This window comes from Lissotriton vulgaris, chromosome 3_1 (genome assembly GCF_964263255.1).
Source record: "Lissotriton vulgaris chromosome 3_1, aLisVul1.2, whole genome shotgun sequence".
NCBI lineage: Eukaryota > Metazoa > Chordata > Amphibia > Caudata > Salamandridae > Lissotriton > Lissotriton vulgaris.
In genome coordinates, this window is record NC_141689.1 from 551,194,391 (window position 1) to 551,217,004 (window position 22,614).

Consider the following 22,614-nt stretch of genomic DNA (forward strand, 5'->3'; position numbering starts at 1 on the left):
TCTCTATCAGAAGAACAAGTTACTTACCTTCGGTAATGCTCTTTCTGGTAGAGACTATCTTACTGCAGATTCCCCACCAACCCTCCCAGCTCCCTGTTTGGTTAATTGGACTCTTAATTTTAAAAGATAGCAAATCAGATTTAAACACTTGTCACGACCAATCGGAAGATTGGGCTCCTCGTCTGAGGGTGCAAAACCGTACAGAAAGCAACTGATGTCAGAATGCCTGGGTGGTGTTTATATGGGCCCGTCACTACCAGAGTGGCTCAATGTTACCATAAAGCCCACAATGCCACATTACAGCACACAAGATTCTGGATCAAGTCTGATGCCTGGGGGACTATTCAAAAGATGAGGAATATATGGTTAGAGTACCAGAAAGAGGACTGCTGTCACTAAGTAAATTGTTATTCTTGCTTTTTGTGTTAAGGTTTGCTCTTTTCCTCTCCACCTTCTTTGGAAGTAAAACTACCACCTGTTGAGAAAAGCGAAGTCTCACCTCTTCTGCTGAAGTCTGTGGAATCGTATTAATCAGTTCTAGCTTCATGGTGTCCTAGGGCGACCGTACATGTTTTATAGGTGTTTCCTTTATTCAGCTAAAAAGTATTTTTCTTTGTCCAATCAAACTGTTAAAAAGTGTTTGATGGACTCCTGCACTTCTATCCCACTTTGAGAAACAACATCGTTGATCAAATTTGTTTTTTAACTGTCAGAAGGCCCGTCCCTGCATTTGTTTCTTTTAACACATTATTTGGTGAACTCCAGGTGTTTATTTTTCAGTTTTTTTGGCTTGAAACCTAGTCATTCACTTTCAAAGATCACAGTGTGATCCTATGTGCCCTCTTCTCATTACGTGTTGTTACATTCTATAATGTACATCAAGACAAACCTTTTATAACGAGTAAGTAAAAAAATTAAGAGATTCTGTATGCCTTATAACTGCCATTTAAGTAGGTTGTCCTGCTATCTATCAAATGAAAGCTGGTGCATGTGCTCACAAACCATGCCAAAGCCTTGTGGTACTGCAACATGCACAGCAGGGTAGGTCTTGGGCCCTGTATCATGAGGCTCTGCAACACTGGAAGTGGCTGGAACGCCAATGAATTTCTCTTTCAGTAAACCATCTGGCGGTGTCTTTAAACTCCAAGATGGATGAACTCGGTCACAGACGGCTAGCGGATCACAAATGGCAGTTGCACCAAGAGGCGGAGCACGGAGCCTTCTAGCAATGGGGAGAGCCCTTGCTCGCTCTTTTCGCCACCGTGAGAACGCACAGGACTTTTACACATTAAAGTTTCCTTCTCCCTAGGGGATTCCCTTCTTCTAGAGTGGAACTCGAACCTCCGGTACACTTTCCCGCCACTGCCTCTTCTGCTTGAGTTCGGAAGAATGTCAGGAATGACCATGCCCAATTCATCCTTGTGGCATCAGATTGGGATAGATGAGTATGGTACTCGAAACTCCTGGGCAGGAGCATCTGTCTTACTATCAGGCTACCTCTTCAGGAGGATCTGCTGTTGCAGCAGAACGGCAGTGCGCAACACTTGGTCCTGCACAATTTGTATCTCCATGCTTGGAGATGGAGGAGCTGCAGTTAACCTACTTCCCCCTGAAGTTGTTAATATCATCTTGTCAGTGAGGTGTCCTACAGCAAAACCTGAGTTCGCCACCCCTTGGGTCAAATTTGTGGATTGGTGAAGCATCCAACAAATTGGCATGTTATGGGCAAGTTATCTGAAGTTTTGTTATTTGGTCTATCTGCGGCCCATTTAGGACTTTCTTTGGGTACTACTGTCGGCTACTTAGTGACTCTTTCGGCTTTTTTTGTTGGATCAGCTTTCATTATTTAAATCACCTGTATGATCAGATTTTTGAAAGATGTACAGCATAATTTGTGTTTGCCTACTTTGTGCCTACTGTGGTGTTCCAGTGGAACTTGAACTTAGTCCTCACTGTTTTGATGTGCACCCCTTTTGAGCGGCACAGTTGCTCATTGAGACTCCTCCCATTGAAGATAGTCTTTCTCATCGCCATAACAACAGCTAGGCATAAGAGTGAGCAGCAGGCTCATTCTGTCAACCCACCTTATACAACGTTCTTTCTGGATAAGCTGGTGTGAGGAGCCAAGCTTTTTTTTTTCAACAAAAGTGGTCTCTCCATTTCATGTCAGGCAGGCTAGCACCCTTCTAGCATTCTTTGCTCCACATAAGCCCTCTAAGGTGGAAGAGAGGCCCAATTGTTTGGACCCTAATAGGGACCTAAGCTTTTATATTGACCAAGCCAAAGAACATTGAGAGAACAATCAATTCTTTTTAGGGATCTGCAGCACAAAGAAGGACAAAGCAGTGCAAAAATGCACTCTCTCAATATATTTTTCTCTGCATTAAGGTATGCTATGCACTGGAGAAGCAGCCTCCAGAAGGTTTGCAGGCTTACTCCATTAGGGCCAATGCTGTTACTACTGCCTTAGAACGCCGAGTGCCAGTCCTGGGAATTTGTCAGGCGGCTACATCGGCGTTGGTACACACATTCACAAAGTACTGCTGCCTTAAAAGTCGGGTCCGTCAAGAGGGGCGTTTTCCTCGAGCCATCCTGCAGGAATTTTTGGCATGAGCCAGTTCATAGACCCACCACCTTAAGAAGTACTGCTATAGTATTGGATCCCAGTTACTCAGAATCCAAACTCCAGCAACCTTCTACAAACTATTTTTAAAGCGATAATGTTTTTGAAAACTATTGCGACCTTCACAGAAAACGCACTCTCCAAATTCGAAAATATCAAGAGACAGTACTATCTCCACATAAAAACACAAAACAACTCCAATGTCTCTATTAAACAGACATAATCGACCTCGAAAACTCCCTAGCTACCTATCAGACAAGGAAACGCAAATACTACTGCAATCCTACGAGACGTCACCGGCCACAACTAACCCTTGCAACGAGAACAAGGTACACGTAATCAGCTCCGTCCCAATCAACTCCTTCAGAGAAGTCAGGCCTAACACTAACCAACCCAATGCAAGACCCCATCCAGGATTCTCAGAAAAATATTACAGGGCTACTAATCAACTGCCGATCAGCAGTGAAACACACGTCAGACATCGCTGACCGTATCCTGAGTCAGGAGATCAACGTCACGATCCTAACGGAAACATGGCTCACAGAATCTTCCTCGCCATGTTTGGATCTACTTGTGCCCCCTAACTATTTCATTGTGAGGCAAGACAGGCAAAAAAAATAGGAGGTGGTATTGCAGTGATTCATCGCTCGGAGCTCGTGGTTAAGCAATTGCCCGCCGACCCTCTTAACTCATGCGAATACCTCGCACTCTCCATAGTTAACAATGACGAACAGCTTTGCAAGATTCATACATTCTATCACCCACCAGGCAAGAATTAACCTTTTATCAGCCACTTAATGGAGACCATCACAGCAAACAACTCCCCTCACTCCAATGACATATTCCTAGGAGACTTCAATTTAAACTGGAACAATCCTAATGACAGCCAGGTCAACATCATCAAAGACTTCCTAGCAGACCAAAACTTAGTGCAAGCCTGCACGCTTCCAACGCATGCAAAAAGCTCCACGCTTGACTGGATCATATCCAAAGATAAAGCTGTTAACTTGACCTCAATCATGCCTTGTGACTGGTCAGATCATCACATAATAACCTTTCAAATTCCCAGAGTACTAAAGAAAAGAACCACTCAACCAATCAAACCCAAACAATGGGTGAGGATCACAAAAAATGTGGACAATGAGAAGCTAGTGTTGTTATGCAGGAGAGATCTTCCCCCTCCCAGTAATATGACAAACTCCAACGAACTCATGGAGCACTACAATTCGAAGATGTCACAGATAATGGACACTATAGCACTGTTAAAACTAAAATGAACATCTGACAAAAATAGAAACTCCTGGATCAGCGACACGCTAAATGAAGAAAGATGCAAACTGAGACTAGCAGAAAGGAAATAAAGACAGCAACCATCATCCCCACAGCTAAAACTGCTAAGAAAAACCAGAAGCGCCTACAATAAAAATATTCTGAAGTCAAAAAAAGATTTCTTCAGAACGATTCAATACCCAAAAACGAAGCTCATTGGTCCACTTTTGAGCTATATGACCTGAACGACATCCTGAAAACCTTATCGGCCATTAAGTCAAACAATCACTTCTACAAATCACTCCCTGCAAAATTTGTGCAGCACATTTACCAGGAGATTATCCCCAGCTGGACATCGATAGTCAACACTTCCCTATCTCAAGGATCTTTCCCAGACTGTCTAAAAATGGAACAAGTCATTTATTTATTTATTTATTTTTATTTTAAACATTTCTAAAGCGCGACAAATACCCATAGGTGTCTCGGCGCTGCGACTTAAGCTGGCAATCTCAGTTAATCAAGCAGTCTACCTTATGAGGAGAAATGTTGGGCAGTTATTGGTCAAATAACCATGTTTTTACCCGTTTTCTGAATTGGATCAGTGAGGGTGCCAATTTTAGTTCCAGTGGAAGCGTGTTCCAGAGTTTGGCTGCGGAGTTTATGAAGCATCGATCGCCCCATTTAACAGTCCTGGTGCGAGGCACCACCAGAAGAAGTCTCTGTTCCGATCGAAGCTGTCTTTTCGGGAGATAGTAACATAGTTTCTGTTTAAGAAACGCTGGGCCTTGACCTTTGAGGGCTTTATATGTGAGACACAAGGTCTTGAATCTGATGCGATTCCTCACAGTTAACCAATGCAAGTTTCTTATTGCCTGTTTGGTCGACTGGAATCTGGGGATGCGTGCTAACAGCCTTGCCGCAGCATTTTGAATGATCTGCAACTTGGCTACCACCTTTGCCTGCGCATTTACAAAGAGTCCATTACAATAGTCAAGAGACGAGAGTACCAAAGAAGTCACCACCGTTTTCCTTGTACTCTCGGGTAAGAATGGCAATATTTTTCTGATGATCTTAAGCTTGTAAAAAGCAGAGGAGGCTACCTGGTTGGCATGGTTGATGAAACTAAGGTTGTCGTCAAAGACGACTCCCAGATTTCTGACTTTGTGTACAGGTTCTGGGGGGGCTCCAAGCGAGGTTGGCCACCACTTATTAGACCAATGTGGGGATAATTTTCCGAAGATCATAACCTCGGTTTTTTCAGAATTGAGGCGCAAACAGTTCTCGGCCATCCAATCTTTAATGGCTATCATACCCTCCTGGAAGCTGGCAGATACTTCTTCGCCGTCGTTCTTGATCGCGATCACCAATTGGGTGTCGTCGGCGTAAGATGTAAGGCTCATCCGGTAGGTCTTAATTACCCTAGCTAAGTCCGACACATAGATGTTGAAAAGTGTCGGACTTAGGGATGAGCCTTGTGGAACGCCGCATGGGAGGGCGAGTTCGGTGGATTGAAATGCGCCCAAAGTCACTGCCTGCGTCCTATTTGAGAGGAAAGAGGCCAAAAGCTCTTTGGCCGTTGAGCAGATGCCCATCTCCTCGACACGGTCAATCAGAACTGTATGATTGACCGTGTCGAAGGCTGCCGAGAGATCTAGTAGGATCAGGATCGCTGTTCCTCCCTGGTCCCTGATGGTTCTTATATCATCGGCAGCTTTTATAAGAGCGGTCTCAGTTCCATGGAGTTTACGAAATCCGAACTGGGACTCGTCCAGGAGATTATTCTGTTCTATATACTCAGCCAATTGGCTGTTCATGGCTCTTTCCACCACTTTGGCCAGAAAAGGCAGGCTAGCGATGGGTCTATAGTTTTTGAGAGTTGTTTTCTCCAATCCACTTTTTTTAAGGAGGGGTTTCAGTAAGGTATTTTTTAGCTTATCTGGGAAGATGCCAGCATGGAACATAGCGTTACATATTGGAGTGATAACTTCACTTACCAGGTCTATAACTGGAGTAAAAATTTTTGGGGGGCAAGGATCTAAGGAAGAGCCGGTTTTTACCTGTCTCATTATATCCGTTATCTCTTCCGTCGTTACGTCCCTGAATTTAGCAAATGAACAATTCGGGATTTTTTTTGGCTGTTTTAGTTGCAGGGGGTTAGGAGCAATCACCGAGAATTCGGAATAAATGTCGTTAACTTTTGAATAAAAGAAACTTGCCAGATTGTTGCAAAATTCCTGTGTTTGAGGGGGACTCAGGACAGGCGCTCTTCCTGACAGTGTCTTGACTACTTCGAATAGCTGTCGACTTGAATTTTTGGACTTTTCAATTTGTTGCTCAAAGTATCTTTTTTTTTCCTCATGAATCATGTTTTTGTAAATTGCTAATTCATTTTTATACTTGGCTTTACTCATAGTGTCATAGGTTTTTCGCCATACTTTTTCCTCATGTCTACAGATTTGTTTTTGTTTTCTGAGTGTCTCTGAGTACCACGGTGCGGAAGGCACTTGTCTGTTTTTCGAAATAGTTTTTAATGGGGCATGTTTTTCTACTGCATTACCCACCCAGTTCAGAAACTGATCTACTGCTTCAGTAGGATTAGGCTGGGTATCGGGGCGAGTAGTGGTCAGAGACTTCCTGAATGTGTCATAGTTGATATCTTTCCATACTCTAAATTTGTCCTTAGAGGAAGCCTGTTTGGCGAGGTTGATTCGTTTGCTCGGTAGGCAACAGCCTATGGCATGATGGTCTGTCCATGTCAAAGGCAATATGTTGGAAACCTCCAACTCATTAATGTTGGAGAATATCGCGTCCAAGATGTGTCCAGCTTCGTGGGTGGGAGCCGTTATGTGTTGGTATAGCCCCAACGTGTGACATTCAGCTAAAAGGGCTTGAGTGTCTGCTTCATCTATCTTATCTAAATGAAAATTTAGGTCTCCCAATACCATAAAATAGTCCTCATCATAAAAAGAACAACGGAGAATCCCGTTGAACCTAGCAACTTTCGGCCAGTATCCAAGATTCCCCTATTAGCTAAAGTGATTGAAAAATGTGTTCAGCAACAACTAAGTCAGCACATATGTAAATTCCAACTACTAGACGATTGCCAATCAGGATTTAGACCTAACCATTGTACAGAAATTGCAATACTGCACATAGTAGATGACACATTACTCGATCTTGACCAAAATAAAGCATGTCTGTTGATCTTGCTGGATTTATCATCCGCGTTTGATACAGTTAACCACGAGATGTTGCTTGAACGTCTGGAAAACAGGATGGGTTTGTCCGGGAAAGTTCTTGAAAGGTTCAAGTCCTACTCGAGGAATAGATCACAAAGATTACTAGTGAATAACCTGACAACTTCATCCCCTATTCAGATAGGGGTTCCTCAAGGATCAGCCCTCTCCCATCACTATTAAACTTATATGTGGAACCACTAACGGAAATACTCCAAGGTGCCACATCCTTTTTCACATGTACGCCGATGACACGCAGATCTACATTAAGATCTCCACCTTAGAGGAGATCAGAACAATGAACAAGGCTCTACGGGAGACGAGGCAATGGCTAACAATCAACCATCTTAAAATAAACGCAAAAAAACAGAATTCCTCCTAATTTCCCCCACTAAAAGCCTGTCCACTATAAAAGAATGGACCAATTTGGTCACTGCACTCAATTGCACCCCGATTATCGTAGATTCAACCAAATCTCTAGGAATAACCCTAGACCAAAGCCTGAACATGCAGTCACACATCAACACGCTGGCTAAAAATACAAGATTTCACCTGAGCTACATCAAGAAATTAAAACCTTTCATCGAAACGGCGGACCTCAAAACGGCAGTTCAAGCATTAGTAGTCTGGAGGATCGAATACGGATGCACAACACTTTCTGGGCTCCCCAAAATTGCAACAGCACCTCTAAAAGCTTGCCGCAATGCAGCAACAAGGCTCATAACAGGGTAAAAAAAAATCGACCACATCTTTTCTCACATGAAAACACTGAACTGGCTACCTTATGAAGCCAGAATTCAGCTCAAACTGGCGTGCATAACACACAAAGCTCTACACTTCAAGTCCCCAAGATACCTAGCGCAGAAATTGGTGATCTCTGGAGGAAACAGACAATAAAGGAGCGCCAGAGATCTAATGTGGAAACCACAGATTGTCTGCAAAAAATAACTTACAACGTTCTCAGGTGCCACCGAGAATATGGAACTTGTTTCCTCCAGACATCAGAAGGCTACCCAACCACGCACGATTCAAAAAAGAAACAAAGATCTACTTAATGAGTAAATTCCTACCGTAAACATTACAGAGCATCCACACATGGCTCGCCAAAAAATACTCTTGCCCAAGGTCACAAGTGCTTTTTACCAAGAGCTAATTGTCTACAGGGTTTTGCTTCCCTTGAGGACATGGTTCCTCTTGTCTTACAGCCTGCGAACATACTATAGAAGCTATCAATTATGTAGCTGGGACAACTGAACTGGTCTAGAATATTTTAACTGTCATACAGAACTCTGTACTGGAAAAAGTTACCACGTCCTAAACTGTGAAGCGCTCTGATACCCTACAGGGTCTAGTTCGCGCTATACAAAATGCTGAATGAATAAATAAAATCTATTTCCAAGGTAAGGTCCTTCTAGCAGATACTCTGTCTAACTGCAGGTTCCTCATGAACCCTCCCATCTCCCCTTTCTATGAACTGGACTCTTTCTCCATCTAAAAAGGTTCTAATTATAGAAATCTGCGCACTAGTAATGCTAATCTGCTAAGGGGCTCTGCGTCTGAAAGCACAGACAGCCTAGAAAGCAACTGTTGTAAGCGCACATGTGTGGCGTTTATAAGCAGATCTGTTTATTGCTTTGGACCGTAACTACATTGACACGGAGCCACACAACGTCACAAGCTAGCTCGTAGTACAGCTGAGTTTTACAGATCCAATCCGATGCCATTGGAATAATCAGAGTGAGGAATCTGCTGGTAAAGTATCCACCAGAACGATCATTACTGAAGGTAAGTAATTTGTCTATCTTTCCTCAAGGGGTTAACTTGAAACTTCTAATTTATTTTTCATTATTAACTCCCAACTTTGGAGCCACAGTTTAGAGTTCAAACTCAGAAAGATATTTATTAAATAACCCAATCATTAACTCAGCAAAACAATTTATTTTTCTCTAATTGAAGTTAGGCAAACACAGCTTAATGATAATTTACATCAGTGATTGACATGTAATTTGCAATCTTTAAGTGTAAAGGCTTTCCCCTGACCATCCACCCTCCTGTCATTACTCCCTTCCTAATCCCCCTTACTGGAATGGCCCAAAAACTTAACAAGGAACCATCAACATTTAATCTTCAAAAATCACCCATTCTGGCATTGTGCACAGCTGCAGTATTTGTGGCTCAGCTCAGGAGGTACCCACTGAAAACTACCCAACTCAGATATTTCTGAAAAATTAAGTACTCTGGGAGTCATGGTGGTGTGCACTGCGTGAAACCTACAATGTTTTCATGCCCAGAATGCTTTGCCATCGTCATTGACTCAACTCCGATGTTTTATTCACATTTCTGTAAAGATGGCCTTTTTGGAGAGCTGATGAGAAATCATTCATAGTGTGGCTGCATGTTTCCGCTTTAAAATTAAAAAGGCCCATTGAGCATGACCTGAGGGAACGGGCTTCTCTTAAAAATCAGTTTTGGAGCATTGATATCTGAAGTGTTGTCCCAGATATTTTTCTGCATGTCCCACAAAACGTTTTCACATGTTTATGACCAAGAGTGGTTTGAAAGATACAGATTTCTACTACTACATGTTGTGTTTGTGCAGAAAAGGATTACTTTGTGTTAACGTTTGCCCAGTTGTGTTTTAGGTGGTATTCATAACTATGGAATGAAATCGCTTGATGTTTCACTTCACTCCTCTAACTTTTTGGGAATAGGACATTTCAGGACCTATTTATAACACTTTTAATCGAAAAGGAAAGCGGTTCTAAAATGTATTTTCTCATTTTTTTCTTGTTGATTGGCCTGTTTAGTATCGAGAGAATTGTCTTGCTGCGAAGTCTCTTTTCTCAAGTTTCTGTATGTCACCTTCGTGCCTTCAAACCCAGCTATTGCCATATCTTGCCATGCTAACCAACCCAATGAGAAATCAAGGTATTGTGCACTTTATGTTATATTTTGATTATGGTAAATGATAACTGATCCAGGGATTCAAACTATGATAATGCCAGCGGTATGGTACTAACCAGTGTTTTGTGTTGCAGCTAAGTATCAGGTTTGCATGAGTAATATTTCAGTTTGCTACATCATGTTGTGTGTTGCTTTGGTTCCTTATTCAGGGCACTGTTTGCACTTAAAATACTTCTACATGAATATGAATGCTTTTTTATGATTCTTAACTATGTTTTTGTTAAGGACCCTTAACTAATTAGTAGAGGCAGTCCAAACCTTGGCAAAACCAGTTTCATATTTCTACTGAAAAAGAGTTAAAACCTACAGGAACGACTGTGAAAAATAAATATAAATGTTTCATAGACCAGTGCTACAAAATTTAAACTTAAATCAGATTACAGTCACTACATTCATTTAAAACATTCATTAGTAGAAAACAATCTAATTGAACTATTAAAGCTCCAATTTGTGTGTACTGACGTCAAGATCTTAATCTTTCTTATACATCCCCCTTCAGACATCTCTCAGCCCTAGTTCTGTGTTGTGGCGCTAGGTTATCTGTACCCTTGCACAACTTACCTCCTCTCCTCTTGCATGTTTGTAACCTAAAAGCGCATAGAAGCTTGCTGCGTTCAGTTGTAAAGATTGTAGTCCCTGATTGGTTTCGGATTGGTTTCATGGCTGCCTTCAGAGAATGACTGTGTAGGTACCCACCTGTGCTCAGTGAAGCCTGTCACTAAGGAGTGCTGTATTACAATTAAAGACTGCCTCGATCAGTGCCTGTAGTCTAGTCTACCACAACAGTCCTGCGTTTTTGGTCCATATTTCCTTTTTGCCTGGAAATTCAGGCAAAGATCACAATTCTATGGGTGATTTACAAAATATGCAAAAATCTTCAGGAAAATATGCAAAATGTTTACTATATGCAGACAACTAAGAAATCTGTGTTTTCTGCAGAATAATCCCTGCCTCATATTTGAACTGTTCCTAGTAACAATTGAGCGAGACATAAAATGTGCAACCCAATGCTGTTAACTGAAATTGCTTATAGTCTCTTACTGAATGAAGATATTGTGGTGGGAAAGTTAGATGAGGTGCGTTTTAGTTTCTCCAGGGAGGTCAAGAGATTGTACTCGAGAATGTCAGTTCAAGTGAAATTTTGTAGTCTGTGTCTTTCAGCTATAATGTTGCGTACAGACTTTCGTTAGCAGAGTGAGGTGGAGCCCCCTGATTATTGTTTTGTGACTGTTGCTGATAAAATCTGGAATGCATCCAGCCCCACCCACTGACGTAATGAGAAGTGGATGCTCTCGGACATGTTTACTGGACCCCAGGATTTTATTGAATCTTCCAGTTTGACTGCAGCTCTGTGTACGGCTTGGACACTGTAAAATTGGCTTTTCGATTGAGGGTGGGGAGTGTTGCTATTACCAATTTGTGAATTTTTGGAGGCTCTCATTATTTACAGATGTGCCTTATCTTATCAGGGGCTGAGTGAATATAGGCCAGTCAAGCTCACTCAGCTTTGAAGTGGGAGGCAGGAGGTCTTGTGATGCACTGACCCCTAAGTGATGTAGCACACCCTTAAATTGTGCGGCAAACATTTATGCACCCATAGTTACCTGCGAAGTAGTGAGAACTCAGTAAGGACATGTATGGTTATTTGCACCTACCACTTTTGTAGTCCCATGTTGGGAACTAATCTTGGTGTTGCCCATCCTTATGGGCTCAACATTTGAAATGATTTGCTGTTTCTGATATTTAATGATGAAGACTGCCTTTACTCCTGCAGTTACATCAGTAAGGTGTAAGAGGGGCTTTGCAGGTACATTTCCCCACCCCACATAATGATTTCGTCTTACATGGTTTTGAGTGTCATACAATCCTTTCTTGTGGCTTAAGAGAAGTATGTGATTCCACAGATTACAATACCATCCTTCTCTCTGCTCCCTTCCACGGTGGAGAATATTTCCATAGATTACACCATAAGGGGCCCAATGTTTTTCCAGGTGGAGAACTCCAGGCATTAGAGAATCCAATGTGCTGGTGCAAAAAGGCTCAGAGTAAGGCATCAAAGCTCATCACAGCAGTTTAAGAGGTTCATTCAGCTATGTTGAGAGGGGCACCAGTGGCAGACATCTTCTTTGCTGTAACTTGGTCCTCTCTGTATGCACTCAAATCAGTATGTAATGTCTCAGTTGTAATCTTAGAAGTCGATTCAGTTGTGCTAATGTGGTCGTGCAAACAATTGTGGTGTATTAATTAACATTCAGTGAGCATTAGACACTGTTCGTTTCGTGATGCTGCTGTGGTAGCTGGGAAAGATAAGGAAACTTTAAAATGGAGTATCCACTAGAAGAGTACGTTACATTTGGTAACATTCTTTCTGATGGAAATCTAATCTTTCCGCAAACGTTTCTTCAGAAAGAAGTAAGCAATTGCATCCTTTAACGAGCAAGTCCAGAAAAAAGTGCGAAATTATTTGTTAGTGAAACGTAAATCATATGCCTTTTTCTTCACAGCTCAAATTGCCTTTATCCAGGATGTTGGGAGACTACCCTTGAAAAGATACTTTGGAAGGTAAAACGAAACAAATTACAGTTTTGATTAAAAAAGGGCCATATTTGTTCTTGTTTTTTATGTACCTTCAGCATGCTACTTGAAGGTCTGAATGAACTTATGTGCACATGGACACATACAAACAAAAGTATAATTTCATATCATCGATAACGCCACATTTGAAATGATAACCAGAGGTTCGTGTATTTACGTTGAATACAATGTTTTAGTCTCATTTGATAGACTATTTAACATCAGGTTTTTGGGGGTGGGGGCGCAGGCTTTGTGGTACCGTGAATGATCGCTCTCAGAACGGCTCTGCATACCTCTTCGGATCCTTGGAGGTGGTCATGTTGCAGTAATCGAATCTGCATGGACAACGACAATGCTTGACTTGGCTGACAACCAGGCACCAAGTGTGTGGTGGACAATCCTAGAAGGTCACAAGCTTACCTCAGGTTAGTGTTTGACTTGTGATTGCACCTTGGAATTAGAGGCAGGAGTGTGATTGAAGGCACTCCCTGAGAGGTGCGATCAGTAGTCTCCAGCAATTCACAGACAGCAGGGCATCCGGGCATGGGACTAGCCATGGTGAAATTGCACAAAGAGACGGAAAAATACTTCTTTTCAGTCCAAGCATCAGAGAAAGAAACTGGCTGGTGTGGGTGAGTGAACACGTCTCTATTGGCAATCAGGCATATAGGCATGATGGTGGTAATGGACTTCTTTAAGAAGCTGGATAAATGACTCTGTTGCAGTTGAACCCTCATTGTAAAGTGTGGTACAGACGTTGACAGGGCGAGGGTCACGATTGTGATGCTAATGATTTTGAAGCAGGACAAAGAATTTGAAGGCAGGTAGATTCTTCTATTCATGGACTTTAGGCACAGCTGTACAAGCCCAGAGAAAGCAGCATAAGGCAGTGAGACATGTAACTTTGCCCTGAGTGTTTCCTTATTGGTACTGTATCTGTACTGACTCAAAGTGGAGAGAGATAGTAAAATCTAAAACGTATGTCATTTTTCCTGAAGGATCACTATTGTTTTTGAAGTACTCTTAAGCTGCTTCAAAAAAAATCTGTGATGATTTAGCCCATTTTTTTTTAAATTGCTGGTTGTTATCACTATAATTGTCTCCAAATTATCCATGTAGTGCTGCCAGCCTTATCTTTTACCCTGGCTCCTGTGCCATTTCCTTATTCCAATTCTGCCTTGCCATTCTATTTCCTGCTTTCTATGTGGCACATAAAGCTGGTGATTAATATTTTTCTGGGTGCAATATTGTAAGAAACATGATGGTCCATTTTATTTTCTTTCACTCTAAAGCGGACGGCAGTGTTTGACAGCCGGATTTAATGATTTTGTTTCTTGGGGTTCTACATTTATCATGGGATCTGTGTACATTTTTACATGGTTCTGACTGCTAATAGTAATCATTTACAACTAACAGCATGCTTTCTTTATTTTCCTGAACTTTGGATTGCTTGTTTGTCTTCCAGGTTTACTTCCGGAATGTGCTCCCTTTTATGTCGAAGCCTACCAAACAGCGCAGCTGTCTGGTTGCTAAAGACTTCTTGAGGAAATTCTGAAAGCTGACCTAGGAATGCATTCCATCCATTGCTCACCATTGGCCTTGTGGCTTGTATCTCACATTTGCTTGCTTTCTGTTTGCTGGCTTTATTTGTTTTAGGCTGTCTAACATGTCTCTCGAGTTTGTCCAGTGGAGTATAGCCTGTTTATTGTATTCCTCCACAAGTGCTCGCTTTATGTAAACAGGTCTTTACATTTTATCTTGACGCATTTGCAGTGCATTCAAAAACAGTGGTGAAATGTCATGCTCTGTCTTCCAAGGGAGCTTTTCTTTCTCTGACTACAAAGTGAGAGCATTTACCTGACAATCTGGGGGTGTGAAAGGAAAGGTTTTCTTTCAAGCATACAACAAAATTTAAACATCGTTGAATATATTGTGCAAATATCCCAGAATTTCTTGGAATTAGGATAGCACAGATAAAGCACATTGTTTTGTATTTCTGAAGTATGGTGGCAACAAATACTTCAGTATGAGCAAAACAAGTCTGTATATTAGTGATGCCATTTCCACACATCATCGTTTGTGTATCAAAACTGTATGTCTGTGCAAATGTAATGGTAATTTCAATTGAAAATATGTCGCTTGTAATGGCAGTGCACTACCACACCATGCATACCCCACTGTAATCCCCTACACTCTACGATAGTCCACGCCACTCTATGCCATTTCATGGTACTCTACTCTACGCTACAAATCTCTACACCACTCTACTCTGCTTCACTCTACTCTGCTCAACTCAACTCAACTCCACTCCACTCCACTCCACTCTACTCCACACTGTGCTTCTATAAGTCTCTTCGCTCTATGCCATTCATTTCCACCATATGCCACTCCATCTACAACACTTCCCTCTAGGCCACTCTACTCCACTCCACTCTGCAACACTTCTTCTAGCCATTATAGGTCACTCACTCTACGAAACTCCACTCTACTATACTCCACAACACTCTATGCCACTCCACTATGCACCATTTTACTCCACTCTGCTGTGCCACTCCACTCTATCACTCGACACCACTCCACGAATCTCTGTGTTGCTTAATTGTAGGCCACTCTACTTCACTCCGTGACACACTGCGCTACTCCACTCTACATCACTTTACCCCAATCTATGTCACTTCACAACACTTTACTCCACTATATGATACTTTACCCCTCTCTATGACCCTCCCCTCCACTCTGGCACTATTGAAATTTGCAACACTCTATGTCCTCCATTCTACTACATTTTTCTCCCCTCCACGCCTGTCCACTCCATGCCACTCTACTCAGACACTCCACAACTCTCTACTCCTCCACACTTTACTCCACTCTACGACACTTCCCTTTAAACCATCCCACTCTACACCATTCCACTCTGACACTCCATTCCACAGCACTCCAATCCACTCTGCAACACTTTACGATACTCCACTGTACAACACTATACACCACTCCGTGCCACTCCGCTCTGCACAACTCTGCTCACGGCTGCTTCACTCTGTACCACTCCAATCTATGCCACAACATTCTACTCTGCTTCACTCTAATTTGCTTCACTGTGCTCTAATTCACTCTGCTTCACTGTGCTCTAATTCACTCTGTAACCCTTTACTTTACTTTGCGATCCTTTACACTGCTCTGCGACTCTTTACTCTGCGACCCTTTATTCTGCTCTGCGACCCTTTACTCTGCGACCCTTTACTCTGCGACCCTTTACTCTCCGACCATTTGCTCTGCGACCATTTGCTCTGTGACTCTTTACTCTGCGACTCTTTACTCTGCGACTCTTTACTCTGCGACTCTTTACTCTGCGACTCTTTACTCTGCTCTGCAACCCTTTAGTCTGCTCTGCAACCCTTTACTCCGCTCTGCAACCCCAGTTTCTGTTAAGAATGTTAGTTTTGGCTGCTCTTCTTGTTGCTTTTATTAAGCATGGATTACCTCTACTTAACTACAGCTGTCCAAATTTCAGAACTATTAATATTATCTGTATGGCTGTAATAGACAGTTCAAACAATAGCAAAAAGAACAATTGATGAATGGAATGCTGAACAATGTCAGACAACCACACCCACCATTACAAAGATCTAGGCCTAACTCCATTGTTCTTTGCCCCGCACGCCATGCCAGTTTGGACCCAGCCATATGCAAATCAGTCTTGACCCTACTCCCCATGGGAACAGTACAGCCCGAACTAACAGGCCAGTTCCTCGCTGGGCCAGGAAACAGACATCCTAGGACTGGTTTCTGGGTTTCGCCCCTCATCAGCCAGGATAGCCGGAATCCAGTGGCATGGCGAGCACAGGACTCGCGTCTGGGCATCCTGGGACCGGTTTCAGGCTATCACCCCTCATCAACCAGACTAGCTTGAATCCAGTGGCATGGCGAGCACAGGACCCATGTCTAGGCATCCCCGTCCCACTTGGGGTGACATTCCATCCATCATCTTTTTGTGTTGCTATAGACGCCCTAAGTTGGAAGGGTATGCCCAGATATAGGTCCCGGGCTCGCTATGCCACTGGATTCAGGCTATCCTAGTTGATGAGGGAGTGATATTTTGAAACTGGTCCCAGGTGGCTCATTTTCCATTTCAGGGAGGCCCTGGCCTAGCATTTGGGGCTGGACTGTTCTCATGGTGAGCAAAAAACCGATGGGTTTAACCCAGATCTGTGACTGAGTGTAAAGGTTTGACAATGTTCAGCATTCCGTCCATCATCTTTTTGTGTTCATACAATAGAGCAAAATGTTATGACTCTTTAGTTTCTTCTCTCACAAGTGTTGTAACTGATGTATTTTCCCTGACTGTCTCTTAATGCAATTGTAGGTTCTCTAGACCTTTTTTCAGTTCTGGTAGCAGTTTTGAGGGTTTCCTTCATGGTCTTTGGAAGCTTTTTTGCCTTCATCCATGCCATGACTATCTAGCTACCAATGGTACACTGCTTACACTAAATTACAGTGGCCATTCAGGCCCCTATTACATTCATGATGTGATGTCTAATGTGTAGCTACTGAGACTGATGGGAAATTCACACGTGTCCGATAAGCTCACCCTAAGAAGACATAGGGCAACAGAGATTTGGGTACATCAACCAAGAGGAATTTTACCAGCATGAGGAAGACTGAAGGATATTACCATGTTTTGGGAAAAGAATATTGGAAATCTGACAAATGTCTTGTTCAGTACGTTGTCCCGGCCAGCCAACCAAGGCAGTGATAGAAACATTATGGTGTTTTGAAAATATATAATTTTTGTCAATACATAATTTGTTAAAGATTAGGTATCAGCCGTAAAGTTTTCCTCAGAAGCCAGGGGGTGCCGAATTCCAAGACTGCATAGATTTGATTCCACCTAATGCATCTTTCATCCACCACCAGACACTCCCTTCCCCTTCATGTCTCAGTTCAAAGTTGTTTTTCATCTACTTACTTTCTTTGTCACTGTTTTTCTGATGTTCTCTTCCTGCAATTTCCCCTTTTGTGTTTTTCTTTCTTTTGCTCAAAGTCTGATAAAGAAAAATAAGTGCTGGTCTTCAAAAATGCATGCCGGGGGGCTCACCTGCCACCACTAGCTCAAATTAGGCACTGGTTGTGGTAGGTTTTCGTACAGCCTTCAATGAAACCTAAGTAAAAAAATAAGTAGCCTAAACCAGCATTTTGCTTTTCAGTAGTTTCCAAATTTACTAAATGCACTGCATCCAATGTATCACCTGCGGGAGTCCCAAACCCATAGAAAACACAAATATGTCTGAAACTGTCAGGTGACACTAATGAACTAAGTTAGAAGGCAAGTCTTGGCAGGGATATGTTTGTGCACAAGGTGATTGGAAGGAATTAAAATGTTTTGAAAAAAACTGCAGTTACAAAATCAATAAGCGTATCCCTCTGCCTCAGAAAGCTACGGTGGGCTTCTCGAATTGATACCACCTCTGTACAAGATGGGAAGAAGGAAAATGAATTATATATATGAACCCGATGATGATTCATGCCACTACTAAAGTGGGTGAGTATATATATATATATATATATATATATATATATATATTCTTCCCAAATGTTCCCGTAGCAGAGGGAACTGCTTGCGTTGGTGCCCGCGTGTGGAGACCGGGAGCGTGTCTCCAAGTAATTCGAAAACAAAGGCAAAGACGCGGCACTCTTCTTTTCACGGCAGATTTATTTTTTAGGTCTCAAGCAAAACTCCTACGCGTTTCGAACAAACGTTCTTGGTCTTGCCTTTGTTTTCGAATATATATATATATGTGTATATCCAACTCATTCAATCTGTCATTCACGTCTCACATCAGTCAGCAGGTAGCACACTTTCTTGATGTTACATTGGAGGTCAGTCAGGGTAGGCTTGAAACTAAGCTGTACAGGAAGCCTACAGCAGGCAATACCATTTTGCACGCGGGAAGTCATCACCCCCCACATTTGATTAGAAGCATCCCCTATGGGGAGATGCTTAGAATCCGTAGGGTGTGTAGCACGGACTCCCACTGCAACAGTGCGCAGGCTGCTAGCAAACTAAGGTTCCTTGCCCGCGGTTATTCAGAGCAGTTAATAGACACAGCTATTAGAAAAGCTAATGCTATGTCACGCACTCAAGCACTGACCCACAAGAAAGTACTCAAAAACACTGACGCTAACATTGAGCAGCCTATCAGGCTCATTTGGACCTACAGTAGTCAGCACGGGGCACTCAGAAAGATCATCAACCAATACTGGAATCTGATTAAATTAGATCCAGTGATTGGTGAACACATGCCTAATAAACCAGCTATTACGTACAGGAAGGCGTTCTCTTTACAGGATGCACTAGTTAAGTCTAGTCCTGAGGTAATACCCCCAAAAAATTGGCTAGCTGCCAGTCGAGGGTTTAGGAAGTGTTCTAGTTGTAAAGCATGCTCTCAGGGGCTAAATAAATCTGAGTTCCTCACAGCATTCTCAGTAGTGCCCCGAAAGATCAATAAGCAACTTACGTGCAAATCGGAGTATGTGGTGTATGTGTTGGAGTGCCCATGTGGCCTGCAATATATTGGTAGTACCAAATTGCAGGTCCACAAAAAGGTACTCCAGCACATTAGGGCAATTAATACCAATGACGCCACATACCCGGTCGCCCGACATTTTAAGGAGTTCCATGGTAACAACAGCAGTCTCCTTAAATACTACGCTATTGACTCTGTAGGCCCCTTGAGGAGAGGTGGTAACCGGGATGGTATCTTAAGGGCACTTGAGACCAGATATATCCTGGAGATGGACAGCAAGAGCCCAAATGGCCTTAACTCCACGGAGGATTTTTACACCTGTTTGTAAATAATACAATTACTGAAAGCTTCTTGTTGTATCCTTACCCCTTTCCTATCCATAAGATGTTAGCAATCTCTGTAGTAATAGTCACCTGCACTTTTGTTAGTGGTGTTCTTCTTGGTAACCGAATATGACTGATCAAAGTTAAAACAACATTAGGTCATTTGACAGTATGTTGAAGTAAATGGTTGCTGTTAACATCAGAAACTTCACGTCATTAATCTTTAAGCTTCATTTTTTCTGAAAAAAATGTAAACACTGTTTTTTAACCGCACTTGTTTATTTAGCTCACACAACTGCGATGGCTCTTTGGTTTTGTTAAAAATATTTAATGTTTGGAAAAGGTATGGGGAGATGTATGCAAAAATGTGCCCTGCATTTCCGACTTGGACACTACTGCACTGTATTTAAGTAGTTCTTTGGTAGTAGTCGCAATTCTCATTATGTATATAGATGTAAATATATGAAATTTGGTGTATATATTTTACATACGTGGTACTACTGGTATATTGTGCTTTGCCTTTGGTGCAGTTATAGCATTCATGCTGTTAGCCTGAAGATACTCAATTCAAATGAGAACCAACTGAGGGTTTCACTTTGCACTTTATGTGAATACATGTAATTTTGTATGATCTTTGGTACATACCATGCATGCCCATTAATTAATTTAAATAATTTTGTCAATTTGTCGGAACTCATAAAATGTATTTTTACAGGTATCAATGCTAAGGGCAATTACGTTATGACATCTGATTCCCCGCCCTTATAATTGCAATTGCAAAAACTTTATCCATCGTAGTGGAACACTCCCACTGCCTACAAAGTAACCAATCAAATGTGTCCATCAATTGTTGAATGAGCCCTTTAAATTTCTTGTAACCCTCTCAGCGCGCCATGTGACCAAGGCCTCTGAGCAGGCCGAAACGTTATGCTGCCGTGGTGTGCTGTTGAATACAAGAAACTCACCTGCACTCTGGGTTTCCCGTGTTTTTTCCTGACTGATGGTCGAATATTTGAGCTTGTCGCAGGAGAAAGTGCAAGTGCGGAAATATATATATATATATATATACATATATATATCTATATCCTCACCCACTTTAGTAGTGGCATGAATCATCATCGGGTTCACCCAGACCCCTAAAAGCCAGGGTGGGCTCAACCGTATTCCATGGAGCTCTTTGTATATTATGGTGTCAGGGGAAGCTACATGTAAATAAAAATACTTAATCTAGCCATTCTAGGTGTCCTATTATAAGTGGACTGGATGGGCAATGATTCAAAAGAATTAAGATATGAGGTCATGCAGGATATAATGGTCCTATGACCCTCGTGATGCCAACATGTTTCTGCCCTACTCTAATGGCCACAGACGGTCTTGGGCATTCATCAGGGTGGGGTTGTTTTACCAATACTCCTCCTGGTGATATCCTGCGAATACCTTTTCACTGTGGCATGGCGGTGGCAACCATTACGCCATCGTAATGAGCCCCAAAGTGTTCTTCTGGCCTAGAGTGGGACGAAGAGGAGGCGCTGACATTAGCTTAACAAGTGTCGTGATACTTAACTGAATCGAGTACCAATAGCCCAGACGGATATTGGTTCAGTCAGCATACGAAAAGACAGAAAGCATCGCCTGGTCACCTCCTGAATAAGTTGAGTTGCTCAGTGCCAGAAGGACAAAAAACTGGGAAGGAAGATGGGGAAAGTCCCCAGGAAAAAGAGGTATACTGCCTTTTGTACGGGGCGAAGTGGAACCCAGACCAATGACGAGACTGTGGAGTCAGGAAAAGACTCGGCTCCCTCGAGGCCTACACTGACGGACAGTATGCAGGCTATCACAGCCTCTAGAGAGGTGTTGCAGGCAAAAATTGACGCAATAGGGACAGATCTAAATCTGCTGAAAGATGACCACTGCAAACTTAAGGAGCGCATCTGAGAAAGCACTCAATGACCTCCCGTAGGCTGTGACCATACTATAAAAATCACTCAATGCGGTGGAGGCCAGGATCAAGGTCCTAGAAGTAATGGCTGAAGATAGCGCGGGGGGATCACGCAGAAATAATTTACGGATAATAGGAGTCCGGAGAAGGCAGAGGGCACGGACATGGTGTGCTTCATGAGGATTGGCTCAGAGCTGAAGTAGCCCCTCCTACGTACTGGAAAGAGCCCTTAGAGTCCCGGTTAGACTGCCTAGGCCCAGGACAACTCCTTGTCCAATAGTGGTGTGGCTCCTGCATTTCAGGGATAGAGACCATATTCTTTATCAAGCCCCCCAAAAGCAAGACCTACAGATGGACAATAGTAAGATAATGATCTTCCCGGACTTACCCAGAGAAGTCCAACGTCAAAGAGCGTCGTTTTTAGCCCTAAAAACTTCGACAAATGCAGATTCCTTATGTAATGCTGTTTCCGGCATGACTTCGGGTGGCTGATTCGGCGGGAGCAAGATTTTTTATTACAGCGCAAGAAGCTTGCCAATGGTTGGACACTCGACAGAGCCAGGAACGTCGCAATCCCTCGCTGGATATGTCTCAGCAGAGTACAAACAAAAGTAAGAGCGTGACTCGAGCCCCATCTCCCAAGGAACTCAGATCGGAACGGTGCAGAGTACTGCAGGGAGTTGCAGAACATAGGTAGCGTCCCCTAGATCAGGAGGCGTCCCCTTGAGCACCGATGAGGGCCCCCAGCCAGCTGGGTGAGGGATCTAAAATGTTGATCTGTTTGATGTAGCAAGTGACGACAAGTCTTCTGTGAATTTACATTATAGTAAATATTTATTCTTATATCGATAGTTCATCTTTCATATCGAATGCAGATAAATCAAGATGGATTAATTGAATCTTTCATGGTTTCGAACTTGTCTCCCGATGCATTTCGGGCATCAAAATTGCTCTTCGTCAGGGTAGAATGTTTCTACCGGCGTGTGAAAGCGTCTAATGGCGCTGTTGGTACCACAGAAGACTTGTTGTCACTTGCTACATCAAACAGATCAACATTTTAGATCTTTGATGGACATTCCTGCAGTCTATGTGCTACCTATTATCAGTTGCAGAACATAGTCAGAATGCCTCTAGCCCTACCTTGGGTAAAAGTGGGTTTGAA

At 42.6% G+C, this 22,614-nt stretch overlaps 1 protein-coding gene across 1 annotated transcript in view; it reads left to right on the forward strand.

Moving 5' to 3' along the window:
• The window catches only part of RAD17 (RAD17 checkpoint clamp loader component), a 416,585-nt gene that overhangs the window by 390,735 nt on the left and 3,236 nt on the right, over positions 1–22,614 (forward strand). The window contains exons 15-16 of the mRNA XM_086960823.1: positions 9,936–10,056; positions 12,597–12,654. Of these exons, the coding sequence (XP_086816949.1) occupies positions 9,936–10,056; positions 12,597–12,654 (179 nt within the window). The remainder of the gene's footprint in view (positions 1–9,935; positions 10,057–12,596; positions 12,655–22,614) is intronic.